General features: G+C 66.3%; 1 protein-coding gene across 1 annotated transcript in view; it reads left to right on the forward strand.

Moving 5' to 3' along the window:
- LOC111153009 (zinc finger protein, FOG family member 1) overlaps positions 1-17987 on the forward strand; it is a 36165-nt gene extending 18178 nt beyond the window's left edge. The window contains exons 2-8 of the mRNA XM_022511811.1: positions 2171-2304; positions 10461-10563; positions 12119-12322; positions 15111-15341; positions 15674-15769; positions 15847-15993; positions 16188-17987. Of these exons, the coding sequence (XP_022367519.1) occupies positions 2171-2304; positions 10461-10563; positions 12119-12322; positions 15111-15341; positions 15674-15769; positions 15847-15993; positions 16188-17932 (2660 nt within the window). The 3' untranslated portion in view covers positions 17933-17987. The remainder of the gene's footprint in view (positions 1-2170; positions 2305-10460; positions 10564-12118; positions 12323-15110; positions 15342-15673; positions 15770-15846; positions 15994-16187) is intronic.
- Positions 17988-20080: the final 2093 nt, after the last annotated feature.

Below are 20080 nucleotides of genomic sequence, written 5' to 3' on the forward strand. Positions count from 1 at the left end.
GGTCCCCTGAGGGCCAGCCAGGTAGGGAACCAGAGACCCACATACACCCAGGGCCCTGGTTCAGCGTCTAGAGCCAGGGGGCCCGGGTTCAGATCCTGCCAGCCCCTGCCAGCTGCGTGACCTCTTGGGGCCTCAGTCCTCACCTGTAAGGGGTGTAAGGAGAAGGCGGACTTAATTGGCTGGAGTTGGGGTGGGTGACTGTGCCGGCTGGGTCACACTCCAGTCCCTGAGGATGAGCCCTGCAGGGCCAGGGAGGGGTGGCCCGTGGGCAATGCCCTGGGCTGGGGCCCAGGTGTCCTGGGTGGACTGGCAAGGGATGTGGACCCTGGTGGGCGAGCTGCAAAGTGACAGAGCCAGTCTCTGCCCCCTTCTCCAGGGGGCTGATGATGGGGTGCAGGCCTCCCCAGCCTGGTTCTGGTCCCTGCCATCTTATCTGCCCCAGGGAAGACAAGGGCCCAGTTAGAACGTTTTAGCTGGGCCTCCTGGCGTATTTACACCTTATCTCTGCCATTAGGCCGGCAGTTATCTGATAATCAGGCCCATTAAGGCCACAGCCTGCCCGATGGGGCTCCAGGAAGTGGGGCCGCCGCCACAGCGCTTGCTTGGGGACCAGGCCAGGCCACGTGAGGCCTCCGTGGGCCCAGGCAGCCCGGGTGGCACCCGAGGTACAAGATAGCCCAGCCTTCCTGGGCAGAGGGTGTGGGATCAAGGAAGGGACTGCCCTCTGAGGGCGCGACTGCCTGTCCCCTCGTCCCAGGAGGACACAGAGGCTTAGGGAGTGCAAAGAATCCCCAGGCCTGCCCCAACAAACGCACACAACCTTGGGGCCCTAACACCTCAAAAATCTATTCCCTCCTAGGGCTGGGCCAGGGCCGTGTCCCTCTGGAGGCTCCTGGGGCAGTGGGGGAGGAGGGTCCTTCCTGCCTCCCCCAGCTCCAGGGCCTAGGGTCCGGCTTCCTCCTGACCCCGTCACTCTGGTCTCTGCCTTCTCCGTCTCTTCTCTGGGTCTCTTGTAGGGATGTCTGTCACTGAGTTTAGGGTCCCATCAGTTAATCCAGGAGGGTCTTCTCTCAGCCTCCTAACTTGATTACGTCTACAAAGACCCTTTTTCCAAATAAGGGCGCGTTCACTAGTTCTAGGCAGATGGATCTTCTAGGTGCCAGTGTCCAGCCCCCATAGATGGTCCTGTGGACCGTGCGGGGAGGCTGGCTGAACCCAGGAGCCTGACTCCAGACCCTGTCCCACCCCAAGTCCCACCCTGGGGAGAATGACGGTCTCAGGGACTCACAGCAGAGGCCCGTCTGTCTGTAGAAATGCAGCCATGCCCTGTGTTGGCCCTCCTACCCGTGCCCCGGGGCCCTGCCGGGCCACAGGAGCTCTTGGTGCCTGGAGGGTTTGCAGCCCCCCTCCCTGCGTGGCACAGGCGGCCACAGCCCCCAAGCGTCTCAGATCCTCATCGAGGAGAGGCCTTGCAGTGAGGCAGCAAGACTCAGGGCCCAGGCCTTTCCAGAACGTGAGTGGTGGTCCCGGCAGCAGCATTCTGGGGTCCCCGTCCCTGCCCATCTGCAGGGAGTGAACGGAGCCAACACCAGGGCCCCCCAGGGGCAGACTCTGGCTTTGCCCAGGGCCTTGGGGTGGTACGTGGCTCTTTGACTTGGTTTCTGCTCTGCGAGCTGTGCCAAGCGTGTTGGTGGGTTCACACATTCAGGCCTCATGCAGCCCAAGGAGGCAGGAAGTCTCGGGGAAGCATTTTCCCAGCTGCCGTCACAGGCTTGCTCTGTGGGTCTGGGGGGGGGGCCTCAAGCCAGTGGGGAGGGGCTGGGAGGACTGTGCGGAGGGGGGACCAAGAGGCCAGCCTCACCGATGTTGGCACCCTCCACTGTGTGCCCCCCGTGTGCCGCAGGAGACACATGTCCTAACAGAGCAGCCGTGGCCCCCCCGGGCTCAGATCCGGCTGCAGGCACCCCGACCCGTCCCCTGCGGCCCCCAGACAAGGGCTTGCTGCAGGGGTCGGCCCGGCCCCCAGGACCACAGGCCCCCGGGGTGCCCCAGTCCTGGCAGCTGCTCCCGGTGGGCTTGGGGCTGCAGAGCTGGAGTGCGCCGGGCCAGCGGCGGGGCTGGGTGGTCACTGCGGCAGGCACGCCTCACTCCCCGCTGCTTCTCTCCACAGATGAGCTGGAGCTACTGTGGAAGGACGGGCAGAGCTGCGTGAGGGCTCGGCACAGCCTCGCCGAGGGCCTGTCCTGGGGCCCCTTCCATGGGAACGTGCACAGCAAGGTCTCGTCGCCCGGGCAGCTGGAGCCGGTAAGGAGCCCCAACCCCAGCCACCCACCCTCCAGCTGCAGGACAGCAGCCTGGGCAGAGGCCGGCCCGGGGCACAGACCCCCTCAGCTGTGAGAGCCCAGCCCTGGTTACACTCTGGCCCCGGAGCGCCTGCCCCTCTGTGCACACGGCGCCGGGGAACGTGGGCCTGAGGTGTTGGGACTGGGAGGGTAGGAAGGAGTTGACTGCTTGGGAGCACAAGGAAGGCTTCCTGGAGGAGGTGACACAGGAAGGGCTTCTTGGAGAAGGCCCTTAATGAATGAGTAGAAGTTGGCAAGACAGAGAAAAGAGACACGTGTTTGGAGTAGGGAGGCGACAAGGAGCCCAGTGTGGGGCTGGACCTGGCCTTTGTGGGCAGGGACAAGTGAGGTGGTTTTCCCGGAGCTTGGGGACCGCAGCAGCAGAGACGCTGAGGTTCAGTTCGTCTCTGGGGGTCCTTCTGGTGCCCCAGGGTCTTCACGTCCTCAGCACTTATGACCCGTCTGTGTCACTAAGAAGCCCACCCGGGCGGCGCCCTCCCACCGACCGCCACCACAAGAGGGTCACTCGCTTCGGGGTTAGTGCTTTCTTACGGAAGTCGGTCTGCGTCCTCTCGCACGGTACAAAAGCTCCTTCTAAAATACACTCTGGTGAAGACAGGGCACTAGTGTCTGGGAGACAATGGCCAAATGCACAGTGTGCAGTAGAACCAGAACCAGGAGGGGCTAGCCCGTGACGCGTATTCCAGAAACCTCTCCTCGCCCTGCTGCCCCTCGCTTGAAAGGCCAGGAGGCCCCCTGGGTGGGTCCCCTCTAGCCCGGGCTCAGGCGCCCCAGACGGGCAGCCACAGCCTGGGCCCTTTCTGATTCCCGATGTCGCATTCAGGTGCGACTTGACCCAGGTGCACCCTGGCTGGTGGGTGCCCCTCAGTGCCGGGCCTCCTGGTCCTCAGACCCCAGGTGTGGGCCTCTGGTCAGCCTCCATGTGGTTTCAGGCAGTGGCGGGGCTGCAGAGCAGGGTTCCCCCACGTAGAGAGACCGGGTGCTGCCCGAGCAGCTCCACCCAGCTGCAGTCCAACAGAAGCCCCGCTTCTCAGCCGCGGAAACCAGGGCGCGGGGACTCGGCCTGCAGCGGTGTCCGTGGGGCTGGTGGGGAGCTGCCCGGGGAGTGCCCAGCCGCAGGCCCTCGGACCACCGTCCATAGTGCCCACGTGCGTCAGAGTCTCTGGGCTGGGGCCTGGCTCCAGGGATCCAGGTGGTCTCTCAGGATCTAGACGTGCAGCCTGGCCAAGGGCCCCCGGGGCCACCCACGCCGCCCATCATGGCGGAGCACCTGGGCAGGGGAACGCGTGCTGGCCTTGGCCGTGCAGTAGGGGGCCGGCAGGACTGAGGGCTCCCACCCCGGGAGCAGGCTGGCCCCACGGCACAGGGTCCGGAGCCCATCACCTCCTCCCCGTGGCTGTTCTGCTCCCGGGCAGGGTCCTGAGCTCCTTGAGCTTCTGCTCCTGAGCCTGTGGGGCTGCAGTGGGGACACAAGGGGGCCCTGAAGGGTCCGTGGGGCCTGAGCCTGCAGACCCTCCAACGTCCCTGCAGAGGACAGGGTGGCAGAGCTGCAGCTCGTCTGCAAAGTGGGGCAGCTGGTGGCATGCCCGCCTCCCAGGGCAGGTAGATGAGACGGTGCCTGCACGGTGCTTACCACCAGTGCACAGGACAGCTGGCCCTCCCGTCCCATGGCCCAAGCAGGGAAAAATCAGTGGCAACCACAAGGCAGACTTTGGCTCCGCAGAGAGAACGGAGACTCTGGTGTTCCGAGCAGTCTCTTGAAGCAGTGAGCTCCCCATCATTGGAGGCATGTAAGCAGGAGTTGACTTTTCAGAGGGTGGGCTGTTAAGGGGCAGTCCACGGCTAGGAGGAGGAGTGTGTAGGCTGAGAGCTCCCCGTCTGAGTTCTCGGAAGCACTGATAAGATAAAGGGGTGCGCCTGTGTGTGGCCTGCCCCTCTCCCCTGCTCCCCACTCTGGAGACACTCCGTCCCTCCGGGACAGGCAGGTGTCGCTCCCTGCACACACCGAGTGCGCCCTCCTCACGCATGGCCCCAGTCTTCTCTGCCCGCGCCGTGTCCGCGTACTCCCCACCACACAGGAGGAAGCTGAGTCTCCAGCAGGTTGAGTGACTTGGTAACGGTGTCAGAATCAAGTAGCAGATGGGGATTCCACGCTGAGACCTCTGCAGGCTGTGTAAGGACAGGGCTGACTCGGCCTCAGGGCCTCAGACCCCACCCTCCTCTCTGAGGGCTTTGTCCTCCTTGGGCCTGGGGTGCGGGTCAGCCTGGGGGGACTTGGCAAAGGTTGGAGACGCTCTCCAGCAGGGAGATAATGTCCACGGGGAGTGAGGGACCAGCGCCAGGGAAGCCAGTGGCCTTTGAGGCTCTGGCCGAGGAGCTGAGGGAGGAAGGAGCCTCGTCTGCTCGTCCCTGCAGCTTTATCTCCCGCAGAATTAAATCCTTGATTAACCCTTATCTCCCCAGCAGGCGCTATCTGCGCGTCGGCGCCGAGTGTCCAGACACACCGTACATGATGATTGATTTCTTAAAGATACGCGCGCCTTTCCGATACTTCATTTATTGTCTAAATATTTTTGCTAACATTTCAGCGAGCCCCTTATCGAGCTCAGCTGATGGGTCCCAGTTCTCTCCCCTGTGCACCTCCCAGCCCAGATCGTCCTACCAGCCGCCAGGCGGTGTGTCGTAGCTGTTCGGAGAGGGGCTCCGACAGTGGGGCGGCCCTTCCTCGCTGACTTCCTTAGCCCTGGAGCTACTTGCCGATGGGAGCGGGACGGGGGTGGCTCCCCTCACTGTCCTCCCGACCCCACACACACACGAGACTTTGGGGTGGGAACCCCAGAAGTACACAGAGCAAGTGCACAGAGCCTAGCAGGGGTCAGGTCCAGAGTAAGTCGTCCACCAGCTTGCTCTGTGACCTTGGGCAGGTCCCTCCCTGGTCGAGCTGTGGCTTCCACTTCCCAGGGTTCAGAAATCCAGCCAACTCTGAAATTTGTAGTCATGTACCCCAAAAATGTTCAGAATAGTTGGGTGGATGGATAGGTAGATGGATGGACGGATAAACGGACGGATGGACAGACAGGTGGAGGAAGGGATGGATGGATGGATGGACGAACGGACAGGTGGATGGACGGAGGGAGAGATGGGTGGGTGGATGGAAGGATGGATGGATGGACAAATGAGTGGATGGGGGGACAGATGGACGGGTGGATGGACGGGTGGAAAAATTAATGAGCAAAGGAGCAAATGAATGAGCAAACTCTCACACTGAGTCTGGCCCACAGTGGCTTGACCCATCTGTCTGTCCAGTAGTCCCCCCAGGGCTTACCCACTGTAGCCATGAGGCCACCGTGACATCACTGAGAGCTGGCAGCAGGGGTCGTGGGTGCAGGGGGGCGGCAGGTCCACTGGAGAGAAGGCCCTTCCAGAGTGGTTCGAACGAGCCCAGCTGGGCCGTGCCGCGCCACATCCTCACGCAGGGATCGGCACAGAGGGCCCTCGGGTGGGCCTCGCCCATCCGGCAGCTGGAGATGGTAGTGGCACCGGGGTGCTAGGGGCCCCACCGGCTCGGAGCAGCCCTCGTGCGGGAAGCCCTGAGGCTGGGCACCGGGGGGGCACTTCCCAGCAGAGTCCAGCCTCCTTGCAGGACCTCTGCCTCTCTGCTCCAGTCAGGACATGCGTGGCTAGACTCAGGATGCTGGGTAAGCCAGGAGGACGTCACCTGGACTGTCCCCAGTTTAATCCCATCTGCTAAGACCTTTTTCCAAATAAGGCCGCGTCCACAGCTCCGGGTAGACCTGTCCTTGGGGGCACGTCCAGCCTGCTCCACGGAGCTGGCAAGCGGCAGAGCTGGGGTCCAGCACGGGTAGGCCCCTGTCGTCCACAGGGCAGCGCCTGAGGAGACAGACGGTCAGGCTTGGCCAGAGCGCCAGGGCGACGAGGAGGGGCAGTGCGGGGTGCTCTGAGGCAGACAGCCTGCCGCTGGCTTTCTGGGTCCCTGACTCCCTCCCCCCACGCCTCAGCCTCTCTGCCTGCAGCTGGAGGAGAGGGTCTGGGAGAGGCTGTGGGCGCAAAGGGTCGACTCAGACTGGCCTCCTGGAGGCCCAGGAGCAGGAACCGCCTGGTCTCAGGGACCACGGGACACCCCCCGCCGCACGGGGAAGACCTGAGCTGAGCGGTGGGTGGGAGAGGTCTCTCCTGCAGCCAGGACCGCCATGGGCACCAGACCCGCCCTCACAGCTGGCTCCATCCCTGAGCCCAAGGGCCACCCGAGGAAGAGGGCTGGCGGCAACAAGGAGCCGTCCACACGGCCCCCGCCCCACCCCACCCCACCCCATCACACCGCGTGCTCATCTCAGCCTGTGTCTCCAGCATGTTCTGCTTCCAGCCTTCGTTTGTGGTTTCTCGTCAGCCTGGGAGATCGGGACGGCATGTTCTGCTCCTGGTGCCCCCACACCAGGCACACACCAGGCTCTGGGGGACTGTTCGACCAGAGAACAGGTGGATGGGTGGGGGCAGGAAGGGACGGGCAGGTGGGTAGAGGGGTAAGTGGATGGACAGTGGGAGGGAGGGACGGAGGGATGGATCGATATGTGGGTAGGTGGACGGACAGACAGACGGATAGGTGGGTGGTGGAGGGGTGAATGGAGGGTAGATGGAGGGAGGGAAGCATGGATGAGTAGATGGATGGTAGATGGAAGGAAGGAAACCAAGACCACGCAGACCCCATTTCTAGTCCCACGCACATAGCCACTGCCTGTGGCCCCGGGCATCACACAACTCTGTGCGCTTCAGTCCTCACCTGTGAAATAGTAGGTTCTCCGCAGAGCCTGGGGGAGAGGAGGAGCCAAGGACAGAAAGGCAGTTGCCTCTGGGAGGGCGAGGAGGGCCCCATCAGAGCCCAGACCGGGCCTGCCCCAGCCCTGACCTCCCATGAGCGTGCCCCACAGTGGCCCGGGGGAGGCCTGGGCAGCCCCACTGGCCTTCTGCAGGGCACTGTGGCTCGCCGGGCTGGGCCACCCCCTTCCCCCACCTGAACGGAGCTCCTGCCTCCCTTTCCCCCGTGATGCTGCTTTATGAGGTGGCCAGCAAGGTTTGGGAACAGCCCCGATAAAGTCACAGAGGATGGGGCAGAGATAGAGTTTCCGATGGTTATCGGCAGACACAGAGTCCAGACACTGACCTCCTTGTTGGGGGAAACAAGGAGTGATCTCAGCCGCACTGGGGAACTTCGAGTGGCCGCGCATTAGCTCAGGGGCTGGGTGGGGCGGTCCTGGGGCCAGGAGGAACAGGTGTGACCCCACGGGGCTGCAGACTGGGCAGGTAAGGGGGTGTCTTCCTGAACCCGGACACGGCCTGTCCAGGGTGAGTGAGACCCGGATGGGACCCGGGAGGCGCCTTGGAGGGAAGGTGGCCGGCAGCACAGGCCAGGCAGGGGAGTGACAGCCCCTCCCAGCCATGCACCCCATATCCCTGCCCACGGGCAGGGCAGCGCAGCGTCAGCCGGGAAGAGGGCCTGCCTCGGCCCAGCGCCTTCGGCCACCAGAGAAAGGGGCTTCTGTTACCGAGCTCGGAACGGGGGGTGGGGGGGAGGAGAGAAGACCCAACAGCGGGGCTGCCGCATTAGACCCTCCCCAGGGTGGCGGCCGCGCAGCCCCAGGACGCGAGTGCAGAGAGGCCAGGGAAGGTGGTGTCCCCAGGCCGCCCCCGTTCAGGCGGGGGGCCCCGGCATCGAGAGGTCACGGGCCGAGTCAGGCAGCCCCAGATGCCCCGGCCCGTTCCACCCCCAGCCCCATCCTCCCGGCCCACCCGCCGCCCCGACAGGCAGGGACCCCGGCGCCGCCGCCTTCGCTCGGGCGGGCCGCGGGAGCCGGGCAGTGCAGCGCCAGCCGTCCGGCGTTTTCATCATGCTGGGAGCACACAGCCCGCGCCAGTGATAAGCATTAACCCTACCGGGAGGCTGTCAGTCCCAGTTTGAGGGTTAGAAATATTGGAACGAATAATTAGATTTCATATCGTTACCACAGCGCCAATCGGAGAATCAGGCAGATTAATTTTTTTCACCCTCCTCTGCTCATTAATATTCATTAGAGTCTCAGGAGGCCCGGCCCCGCCCTGCTGCGAGCTGCTGGCCCGGTCAGCGCAGCTGGGACGTGGGGGCCGCCGGTCACCCACCGCAGCGGCAGCCCCACCCGGCCGCTCCCCCGCCCCCCTCGGTGGCCCCTCTGAGCCGGCGGGACCCCCAGCTGGCGTCCTGCTCCGCAGCTGAGGGTCCCCCACTGTCCACGAAAAGCAGGGTGTTGCCTGCGGCCGGCCCAGAGCCGCTCTGTGACGGAGATGCTCTCCCCGGGGTTGGCCTGTGGCCACTGCGGACCGCAGCCTTCTGGGCCCAAATGCGCAGCCCTTGTCTGCTGTGTCCTGCTGGCTGCAAGGGGGTGGGGCGGGGGCTCCTGTCTTCCGTGCTGGGTGCGCACAGGTGGGCACGGCTGGAAAGGAGGGTGTCGCGCAGATCGGTGCTTCCTGGTGCCCTGGCAGGGCTGAGAAGCAGCCTTGACCACCCAGCCCCACTGCCGGGAGCCGGTGGCAGGACGATGGCAGGTTTGTGACAAGCACCGGGCTTGGGTCACAGCTCTGAGGAGGGGCACTGCCCCTGTGCAGAGAGGGCAGGCACGGGTGTAGACTGCTTCTGCCTCCATGGCCAGGCCACACCCCACTGGCCACGCTGCCCCAGCCTTGTTGGGAGTTTCCGCAGGAATGCTCGGCTTGGGGGCCCGCGTCTGCCGCACGGTGGGGGGTGCGGGCAGAGTGGACGGGGGTGCCACGCCTGGACTGGACCCCAGAGCCCAGGGAAGTACCTGCGCTTGTGCCTGGCAGGGAGATGCCCCGAATCTGAGGACACTGTCCCACCGTGGGGGTATCCCAGCTGGCGGCTGCATGGGCCCCTGGGGTGCACAGAGCCACTCAGCCTGGGAGGCAGCGTTTCCAGGTGAGACTGGTTTTCCAGTACACGGTCCCCGTGCACCACTTCCGAATAAAATGCACTTGTTTGCATAAAACAAATGTACCCCAAAGTGGGTGCGTGCTGTGCCTTTGCCCACGGTGCCTGGGGGTGGAGCTTGGGCTCCCCTGTTCAGCGAAGCCAGCCCAGTCCCAGGTCCGGCACTGGGGCAGAGGGCCCGGGTGTGGCAGCAGTCACCCTGACCTCCTAGGGCAAAGCAAGCCCAGGGTTCTGTCCCTCCTGGAGCCTTCCCCAGACCCGTGCTGGTCTCCTCACCCCGATGAGGGGCCGGGCTGTGGAGTGGGACCGCAGGCAGCTCTCCCTCCCCAGCACCAGGCTCTGTATGCCTCCTCTCCTGCTGGGGTGGCCCTGGGTGTCAAGAGTCAGGGACCCCCCGCCCCCACTCTGCAGGCCCCAGTAGCAGCCTCAGGGGCTGAGCCCAGAGCACTCTTGTCTTTCAGGCTTGTAGACCGAGCCAGGGAGAGGACATGGCCGGGCGAGGTGGTACTGGTGTGAGCCTCGCCCCTGTTTCCCCCTTCTCCCCACCTCCCTTCCCTCTCCTCGAGGTGGGAGAAGGGCTGAGCCCACACATGGATGGCCATCTCTGGGAGCCTCAGGGAGGCTGAGCCAGCCTCGGCATGGGGACCTCAGCTCTGGGTCCAGGACGATATTCTAGTGTCAGCCGTGTGCTGGCCTCAGGACAGACAGGACAGAGGAGCCCCTCTCTAGGGAGACACCCTCTCCTTAAGGCCCCTCTCAGCCTCAGCTCCCAGACCTAGCTCACTTTGGGGGCCAGTGTGGGGGGAGCCCATGCTCGATCTGGCCCATGCCCCCACAGGCCCCTGTTGCACTCCACAGCCTGCCAGAGCAGGGAGGCAGGGCGAGAGCCCAGATCTGGGTGCGAATCCCCGCTCCGTGGCTGCCTGGGCCGTGGTTTCTAAGCAAGCCCAATGCCCCGGGCGTGGAAGGGGCCGGCTCCTGGCTGCGCTGGTGGGAGGCCTTCCTGCCACGGGGGCTCAGCCTCTTCCCTCGGCACCACGCGGGACCCCTGAGCGGGCTCTTCCCGTGCTCTGTCCTTGATGAGTCCCCTTCCTCTCCCCCAGGGCCCTGCCCGGACGCTGCTGCTGGAGGACGAGCACTGCTGGCTGCGGTTGCTGCCTCAGGCCCTGACCGAGGCCGAAGCCAACACGGAGATCTACAGGAAGGGTTGGTGTCATGGCGCCTCCCTCGCGGCCTTCCGGCAGGTGGGGTGGGGGCCACTCAGCTGCCCTTAAAGGGACAGCAGCCTGCTGGCCCCAGCAGAGTAGGTGAGCTAGGGCCAGGCCTTGGGGCGCCCTGATGGAGGAGGTCAGCCCCAGGGTCTCGGGGGGCTGGCATGCTGCTGCTCTCCCCGGGTCTCTAGCAGACCACCAGGGTCAGCAGAGAATCCCAGGCCCAGGGGCCGAGTGTCTGCTAGACCATGGTCCTGTGCAGTCCGCCGTGCTCCGGGAGGGGCAGGAGGGCCACATTCAGACCCAGCCAGTGAGGCCTAGGCCACATGCCCTGGCCTTTTGGGGCCTGTTTCTGCCCTTGCCTCCCTGCACCTTCTAGAAGGAGTGGCTCTGGAGGGAGGAGGGGAAGGACCCCCCCACCCCGACACACACTGTTCAGTTCCGAGAGCTCAGGCCACTCAGATGTGAGGCGGGGGCCTCCTCCGTCCCCAAGGGGATGACGTCAGGACAGTACAGGGCAGTTTCTGCAGCCACACCAGGTTCGGCCAACAGCCGGCGGGAGGGTGTGTGCCCTGCGACCACAGGAGGTGACCTCGTTCCCCTGTGGGGGGTTCTGCTTTGCTGGAATATTTCTGGGGTGGGGGTAGCATGGCCAAGTTGCCCCCCCACACACGGTGCATTCGCGGCGTGTTCCTAGAGGAGACAAGCTCCATCCCATGGGCAGCTCTCATTTCCAGAGGGAGCCAGAGGCCGTCCGGGGCAGGCCAGGGGCACGTGCCCAGCCCGGCGGGCCTTACGGGCAGCCCCCTCTCTGGCTCAGTTCCCCCCAGGAGACTCCTTGGCTTGCTGGAGGTGGGAACCTGGCCACACTACACTTCTCTGTGCCCTGCTGGGTGGGGGAGGACCCCAGCCCCCACCCACGAAGGGTGCTTGGACGCGCCATCAGCCCCGGGTGTGTTAACCCGGCCAGGACGCCGGCCAGTTAGTGCTGCGTGGCCTGCCCCTCCCACCCCGGTCAGCAGGGCTCCAGCCCCCGTCTGCCAGGCAGGACAAGGTCCTCACAGAGGACAGGCGTGAGTTTGGGCTGGGAGGTGGGGGGCAGGGCTGCAGCTCCGGGTGTGGGGTTCCTGGTGGCCTCAAGCCGGAGCCGGCGGTGGGCAGGCGGGTGCCTGGGAGGTTGGCTGGAGCTGCCCCCTGCCGGCCACCACGGGAACGACAGCTCTCAGGGGAGCAGTGGGGAGGGGAGGGCCCGTGGGGCACCGGGCTCTGCTGCCTGTCCCCCAGGCCACCGCTCTCCTGGACACCAGGGCAGCCATGCGGGCGCCCCTCGGGGCCCCCCATGAGGCGGTTGCTCCTTGAGGCAGGATGGTCATTACAGAGACGGGCCTGACCCAGCCATGGGCCTGGTGCTCCACCCCGCCGGGGGCCTGGCTCCATCCCCCGCCCACATTCAGAACCCAGGTCTCCAGGAGAGGGCGATGCAGAGGGGCTCGGAACCGGAGGGTGAGCCGCCCGCAGCCCTCCCGTCACCAAGGCTTTCGCCCCCACAGATGAAGCCCTCTGGTGCAGACTCACCAAGCCGGTGCCCGCTGGCGGACAGCTGAGCGTGCTGCTCATGGCGGTCGAGCCCGGGGGCCCCCCCAGCCACACTGTGAAGAAGCCAGCAGAGCCCGGGGGCCCCGCCCCCGCCGACATCCAGCTCCTGCCGCAGCAGGCCGGCATGGCGTCCATCCTGGCCACAGCGGTCATCAACAGTGAGTACAGGACGCGTGCCCCCTAGGCTCCAGGGCTGAGCACTGAGACCTGAGCAGCGGAGGCCAAGCTGCCGCCGATGAGTGTGGGGTCGGGGCAGGCCCCAGGCAATGGCAGTCCCCACAGGGCCCCCGGGCCCCACCTGCTCTGCCCCTGCCAGCTGGGCAAGGAGTGGGTTACAGGTCCATGGTGGGGTGCAGAGCAGCAGCCTGGCTCCCACCCCGGCAGAGGCCAGGGCCGTGTCCACAAGCGTCACTACACGGCCTGGCATCCCCTGGGGCAGAGCCACCCCATGAGAACACCCGGGTGAGAGACTCGCTCACTCCCTGCAGGGATGCTCAGGGTCGGACCACGGCTGCACATAGAGTAGGGTTTCCTCTGTGCTCCAAACACACGAACCAAGGGGTCCAGGCTCCAGGGTTGCCCGGCCGGCTCCCCGCACGGCACAGCTCACAAAGCGGGGGCACGACCAGAGGATGGCAGTGGCCAACTTTATTCGGAGCACTTGGGCCTAAGCCAGCAACGTGGTTCTACCAGCGTGGTGCCAGGCGAGGGCCCGCATTTCCTCTTGGAGCCTCTCAGGCACTCGGGCAGAGTCCGCTCTCGTGGCCGAGATCCCCTGGCCATGCGGGGTGGCAACTGCAGGGCCGCAGGACGGGAAAGAAGTGACGGAGAAGCCCCACACGAGGCGGGCTTGCAGCACAGGCTGGACGGGGACCTGCCGTGTCTCACACTGAGCACCATGACCTCCACCAACGGGCAGCCCCGGAGGCGGCACCTGAGGGCAGTGGGGGAGCACGGAGTCCTGGCTTTGGAGATACCCAGGGCAGAGAAAGGACCACGGAGCTGAGTGAGCAGGAGGGAGGGTGTGGAGGGGACGTGGCTTGCGTCGCTCAGACTCGGGCGATGCCCATGTGCACCTGTGGGCTGGTGGAAATGACGTGGGGGGAGGGACGGGCTGCCGGTGGATATTCACCCCCAGAGCCCTCCAGGGAGAGCACAGGTCCTCTGGGGGGACTGGGCGCAGGGGACCGAGGGGGTGCTGAGCAGGTAGAACCTTTGCAGGGGAGGGAGACTGGAAGGGGCTCTCCGGACCCGGGACGGCCAGCTCACCACAGCCGCCAGGAGCAGAAATGCCCAGGGTGACCCAGCAAGGTCTGTCCAGCCCCCAGCACTGAGCCAGCCTCACCCCCTGGCCCCGTCCTCTGTCCTGGCTGCTCGGAGGGGGCCAAGGGAGTCCGAGGTGCTGGGACAGCCTCCCCCCTTGGGTCTGACGCTTTGGTGTCCACACCTCACCCAGAAACAGCAGGACCGTTGCCATCGCAGGCTACACCCCTTACATACCCTATTCCCTTCCCCCCAGCACCCGCCTCCGCCTTGAGCGCTAGAAAAGCTTCCGTACAGAGCCCACCATACCTGGTTTAAGTCAGACCCAACCTCCCTGGGCCTCCGTCTTCTCACCTGCGCAGTGGGATCATAGTAACACGGGCATCTGTGCGGGTCGCCCGCACGCACCAGCGGGACTTGGCCCGGGTCAGCCCTGGGGCAGGGGGACCATGACTGTCCTCGCTACACCTCAGGCCTATGTCCAGGGCTTGAGCGGGCATCTGAGGCCCCGCCCCGGCCCTACAGGGACAGAAACAAGCCCACCAGGTGCTTTCAGGTTACAGTTCGAGCTCAGCGCCTCAGCCAACAGAGCTGCCCTGAGGCCCCCAAATCAGAGGAACACGAGAGGGAGGAGAAGGGTCCCCTCTGCCGTAACTGGGGACCTGGGATGCATCTGATGCCGGCGTGAGAACCAGGTCCTAAGCTGCACTAGAGCCTGGACACGTCCTAGGAGCCAGAATGAGGCCTCCACCGGCCGTGTCGTCAGCCAAGGGGCGGCGGGCCGTGGAGCGGGACAGCGCTCCTCACTGCCCTGCCAGAAAGACCCCAAGAACCACCCACGAAAGAAACCTGCACCAGCTGGGAAAACCCCGCACCCCTGCCACCTGAGCGCCTATAAACCGAAAAGTCACAGGCCTCCTGTCTGAGATAAACATGCAGAATTAAGCAGTTCTGACCCATCGGTAGCTGATGTGAAACCACTGGGGGGAGAGTTGAGAGGGGGAGGGCTCCTCTTCCTCCGCAGCCCCCAGTCTCCCCACTCGAGGCCGCCCAGAGCCACGCTCTGCTCTCGTCCACCTGCCCACGTGCTTCACGGGTGTCCTGCGCACCTGGCCACTCCGACTGGCTCCCTTGCGCACACGCAGTGTCTCCTCCACAGGGGCCCAGGTCCGTGCCCGCCCTTCTACCTGCTCACAGCACACCAGCACCGGCAGGTACCTGCCTTCCCTCACCAACATGTGGCCACCCCCGCCGAGTCACACGCGCAACATGGCAGCCGTCCAGCCTCCCTCCATCGGGGGTCTGCGGGCACGGCCACACCCCTCCCACTGGCCCCCACAGAGGCTCTGGCATCTCTCTGTGGGGGGGGCTTATGGTTGGGAGGCAGCATGGGGGCCAGCCTGCGGGGGGGTTACTCAGAGACCCCCATCCATGCGGTCCTATGGCATCCTGGAGAACGAGAGAAAGAGAACCCGTGTTCTCAAGGGACAGAGCGTGAGCGGCAGTGACCAGGAGGGAGGCCCCCCTGCCCCCTCATTCCTGCATCTCAGTCCTCGGGATGTCAGAGGCCCCACGCACAAAGCCGTCCGTATCTGGAGTCTCACTGCCTGGCCTTGAGTTGTGGGCAGCCCCCCCGCTACGGTGCAGGGGCCCCTCAGCCTGCGCCCACCTCTCCCCCGACAGAAGATGTCTTCCCCTGCAAAGACTGTGGCATCTGGTACCGCAGCGAGAGAAACCTGCAAGCCCACCTGCTGTACTACTGTGCCAGCCGCCAGGGCACCGGTGCCGCGACGGCAGCTGCCGACGACAAGCCCAAGGAGACCTACCCCAACGAGCGTGTCTGCCCCTTTCCCCAGTGCCGCAAGAGCTGTCCCAGCGCCAGCTCCCTGGAGATCCACATGCGCAGCCACAGCGGTGAGCCCCTCCCCAGGACCCCCGCTGTCCGCAACAGGGCGTGCGCGCGCCCCCAAGCAATGCATTTCTGCCCCCTCCGGCCCCCAGCTGCCCGCCCTGCCACACACAGGCCTGTGTGGTCCTCCCATCGCACCCCAGTGCTCCCGCAGCACATGGCCCACCTGTGCTCATCAGAAGGGTCAGCTCGGGGCCGGGCCCTTGCCGCAGTCCCAGGAGACAAGGGGCAGAGAAGGCAGAGTTCACACAGACACCCCCCACCCCCCGCCCCATGTCACAGGTCCTTGGCCAGCTGGGCTCCAGGAGCCCACCCCTCACTCAGCCCTGTGTTCCAGGAGAACGGCCCTTCATCTGTCTGATCTGCCTGTCGGCCTTCACCACCAAGGCCAACTGTGAGAGGCACCTGAAGGTGCACACAGACACGCTGAGCGGTAGGTGGGGGCCGGGAAGGGGACGGGGGTGGGGGGGCACCCTGCCCCAGGGCCCTGATAGCACAGCCTGCCTGCAGGTGCCTGCCACAGCTGTGGCTTCATCTCCACCACAAGGGACATCCTCTACAGCCACCTGGTGACCAACCACATGGTCTGCCAGCCGGGCTCCAAGGCTGAGATCTTCTCACCAGGGGCCGGGCACCCCGCTGCCAAGCTCCCCCCAGGTGAGGCCCTGGGCTCCCCATGAGGACTGGGCAGGGATGGGGCTGGTCCTCATGGCTGCCAGGGGTAAATTTCCATCTTGGCCCTCCACCACCTCTGCCCAGTCCAGCTGTCCCCTTCCTGCCCTCCCCCTCAGGTCTGGCCCAGGTAGGTCCTGCTCCAGCCCTGAAGTGTGGCCCCTGGGGTCTCCCCGCAGACAGTCTGGCCAGCTTCCAGCAGCCCACGGCCCTGCACGGCCCCCTGGCTTCTGCCGACCTCGGTCTGGCGCCCACCCCATCGCCAGGACTGGACAGGAAGGCGCCGGTGGAGACCACCAATGGAGAGGCCAGAGCCGCCCCCCAGAACGGGGGCAACAGCGAGCCCCCCGCAGCGCCCCGGGCCATCAAGACCGAGGCTGCCACCGAAGAGCCCAAGGCGGAGCCAGGGCCCCCGGCCGCATCGCGGACACCGTCCCCGCCCAGCCCCGCGGCGGCCAGAGTGAAAGCCGAGCTGTCCAGCCCCACGCCGGATTGCAGCCCTGGCCCGGGCGAGCTGGGGCTGGCGGCCGGCACGCTCTTCCTGCCGCAGTTTGCCGCGGCGCCGCCGGCCTCCGAGATCCTGGCCAAGATGTCCGAGCTGGTGCACAGCCGGCTGCAGGCGGGCGCGGGGGCGCAGGCCGGGCTCTTCGCGGGGGCCCCCAAGGGCGCCACGTGCTTCGAGTGCGACATCACCTTCAACAACGTCAACAACTTCTACGTGCACAAGCGCCTCTACTGCTCCGGCCGCCGCGCGCCCGACGACGCGGCCCCCGCGCGCAGGCCCAAGGCGCCCCCGGCCCCCGCCCGCGCGCCCCCCGGCCCCCCGCCCGCAGACGCCGACGCGGGACGTGCGTCGCCACGCTCCGGGACGCGCGAGGACGAGGCGGGCGGCGCGCCCACCCCCGAGGCCGAGCCCGAGGCGGAGGGGGGCAGCCGGGGCAGCCCGAGCCCGGGCAGCGGGGCGGACGAGGACGACGACCCCCGCCGGACGCTGTGCGAGGCCTGCAACATCCACTTTAGCCGGCACGAGACCTACACGGTGCACAAGCGCTACTACTGTGCCTCGCGCCACGACCCGCCGCCGCGCCGGCCCGCGCCCGCCGGGACGCCCGGGACCCCCGCGCCCGCCGCGCCCGCCGCGCCTCCCGTGCGCACGCGCAGGCGCCGCAAGCTGTACGAGCTACACGCGGCCGGCGCGGCCCCGCCCCCCGCCGCCGGCCCCGCCCCCGAGCCGCCCGCGTCGTCGTCGTCGTCGTCGTCGTCGTCGCAGTCACAGTCGCCCCGGCCCGGAAGCGGTGGGCTCGACCCCGCCGACGGCCCCATCGACCTGAGCAAGAAGCCGCGGCGGCAGGCGGCCCTGCCCGCGGCCCTGCCCGCGCTGGCCGACTACCACGAGTGCACGGCCTGCCGCGTGAGCTTCCACAGCCTCGAGGCCTACCTGGCGCACAAGAAGTTCTCGTGCCCCGCGGCCCCGCGCCGCCTGCGCGCCGCCCCCGAGGACGTGGCCGTCGTGTGCCCCTACTGCCCGCCCGACGGGCCGGTGCGCGGCGACCTCGTGGAGCACCTCCGCCTGGCGCACGGCCTGCTGCTGGCCCAGCCCCCCGCCAGCGCCCGGACGCCCTCGCCCGCCGCCCCCCGCGACGGTCTCAACGGCCGGGAGCCCCGGGAGCCGGGCCCCGGCGCGCCCGACGGCAGCCCCCGGCCCGGCCCGCCGCCGCCCTCCCCGGGCCCCGACGCGGGGCCGCCGCGCCCGCCGACGCCGCCGCCGCTCCGCGCGGACAAGGGCGTGCAGACCCCGGGCAAGGCGGCGCCGGGCGGCCAGCGGTACTGCCGCCTGTGCAACATCCGCTTCAGCAGCCTGTCCACCTTCATCGCGCACAAGAAGTACTACTGCGCCTCGCACGCGGCGGAGCACGGGCCCTGAGCCGCCGCCACACTACAGCCGGCACCGCGGCGCCTAATAAAGAGGTTCAGCCTGACGAGCGCGGCGGTGCGCGGCCTGGTTCTCTGCGCGCGGGCCCCGGGGCGGGAGACGCACGGGCCATCACCGGGCGCCCGGGTCACCGCCGGGGTCTCGTGCTCAGTGGCCCCAGAGCGGAGCCGAACCCCAGTCCCGGGACGCCACAGCACATCCTGGTGGTCGCAGCCCTGCAGGCCGCTGTGGACCCGCCTGGGGAACTGGGGGCCACGCCCTGACCTTCCCCGCCCTCTGCTGCCTTCCAGGGCGCTACCGGCAGCTCGCGGTTGGCCACCAGATACCGAAGGGAAGGACTTCGGACTGGCCAGCCAGCAGGGGAGGAGGAAGCCCTGTGTTTGCCAAGGCTCGTGGGGAGGGAAGGGACACAGGCATCCAGCAGGCACCAGAGGACTCGGTGGGCAGGGAAGGGGGCACGGGGTCCCACAGCATGCACTGGGGCCAGCGGGAGCCAAATCCTGAGCTGGGCATAGCATGGCACCTGTAGGGGCTCCAGGGCGATCTCCCACCCCAATCTGTCCCGCTGTTTACCACAGGACCTGGGTGGCCACACCCCAGCTGAGTCCAGCCATGTTCTCACCCTGCAGCCAGCTGCCTCTGCTAGAAAGCACCCATCCGTCCTCCCAGTTTCGCCTGAAGAAGCAGAACGTTCCACACACACCCCCACAGCCCACGATCAACTTCCCACCAGCCGCTCCGGCTTGCTCTCCCTGCTCAAGGCACATCTTTCTCCCACCCAGTCCTTGTGGGGTCATGGGCCCATGTTTGGACAAGATCAGCCACAGGCCCCTGCCTGTCTGACACCAGAGCCCGTTCTGGGGAAGTCAGTCGAGGGAGGGTCCCAAGGGAGCCGAGATGCCCTGGCCTCTGCCACCTGAGGCCGGGGCGGAGGAAGCCCGCTGACGCTCAGCCCTGCCCCTTTGCCTTGTCCTGCACGAGTCTGCATGGACATTTCAGGAGGCCTCAGACCCCCGGATGAAAGCAGACGTCACCGATGTCCACACATACTGTCAGTAGAAATTTAATGCAAGTGAACTTTACTGAACATAAACTACAATAAAATATCTGAAGGGGTGCTGGGAGCATCAGGGATAGGACTCCTGATGAACCAACAGGGGCCGAAAGGGAACTGCGTGGGCTGTGGGAGGAGGGCACAGAGACTGAAGGGGAGGGCCGCACACAGAAGGGCCTCGGTCCCCCTGCCTACGGGGGAGGCGAGCGGGTGTGCAGCCATCCCAAAGCCCCTTCAGGGGGCAAGAACACCCCGTGATTCCTATTCCAGCCTAGGACTGGGTCTGGGCTGACCTCTGTCACCAGGGAGGTCCCGGGCCCTGCAGCCCATGCCCCCACCCAGGCCTCAGGAGGCCGCTGGGAGGCAGCGCTACGCACCTCATTAAGGTTCCTGCACAGGGGTCCTAGGTTACATCACCTCCTTCTCAGACCCCGTTTCCCACCCCCTGCAGACACCACCCGTGCCCATGCCACCCCCTTGAGTCCCCTCCATCTCCCCTACCCCCACACCGTCCCAGGGGCAGCTCAGGCCTTTAGCCCCTCTCCAGGAAACCCAGTGCTCCCTGCTCCCAGGCCACACCTCCCAAACCCGCTGCCTTTCTAACTAGGGGGTTCGAGGCTCTCAGGGCCCTCCCTAGAAGCTCTCCTTAGACATACTCTCCCTGGGGGGCGAGGGAGGGGGGCACATGGATTTTGTTGCCCCTGCATCTCCCTCCAGCCCAGCCCCTTCTGAGCACCGCACCCACCTGTCCCTCCGGAGCCCCGCCCTGTCTTCCCTGCTTCTGCTCAGATATGGCCATTGCCAGCAACCTTTGCTCCTCAAGCCAGTGACATGTGCCACCCTCCCCTTCAGAAGCAGTTCTAGATCGCCTCAAGCGCACCTTCCCCCATCTGCCACCTGCCTCTGGCTTCCAGGTCTGTGACTTTGCCTCTGTCCTCCCTCAACCCCCACTTCCAAACACTATCCGCGAGTGTGATAGGTTCTACCTCTGGGGACAGCTGCCGCTTCTCCCTGCCCCGTGGCCTGGCCACCGCAGCTCGTCCCCACTGCTGTGCTCTGAGGGTGGCCTTGCGCCCTGCTTCAGG

The sequence above is a fragment of the Enhydra lutris genome, unplaced genomic scaffold, assembly GCF_002288905.1.
Source record: "Enhydra lutris kenyoni isolate GAN:26980312 unplaced genomic scaffold, ASM228890v2 scaffoldscaffold30, whole genome shotgun sequence".
In the NCBI taxonomy this organism is placed as follows: Eukaryota; Metazoa; Chordata; class Mammalia; order Carnivora; family Mustelidae; genus Enhydra; species Enhydra lutris.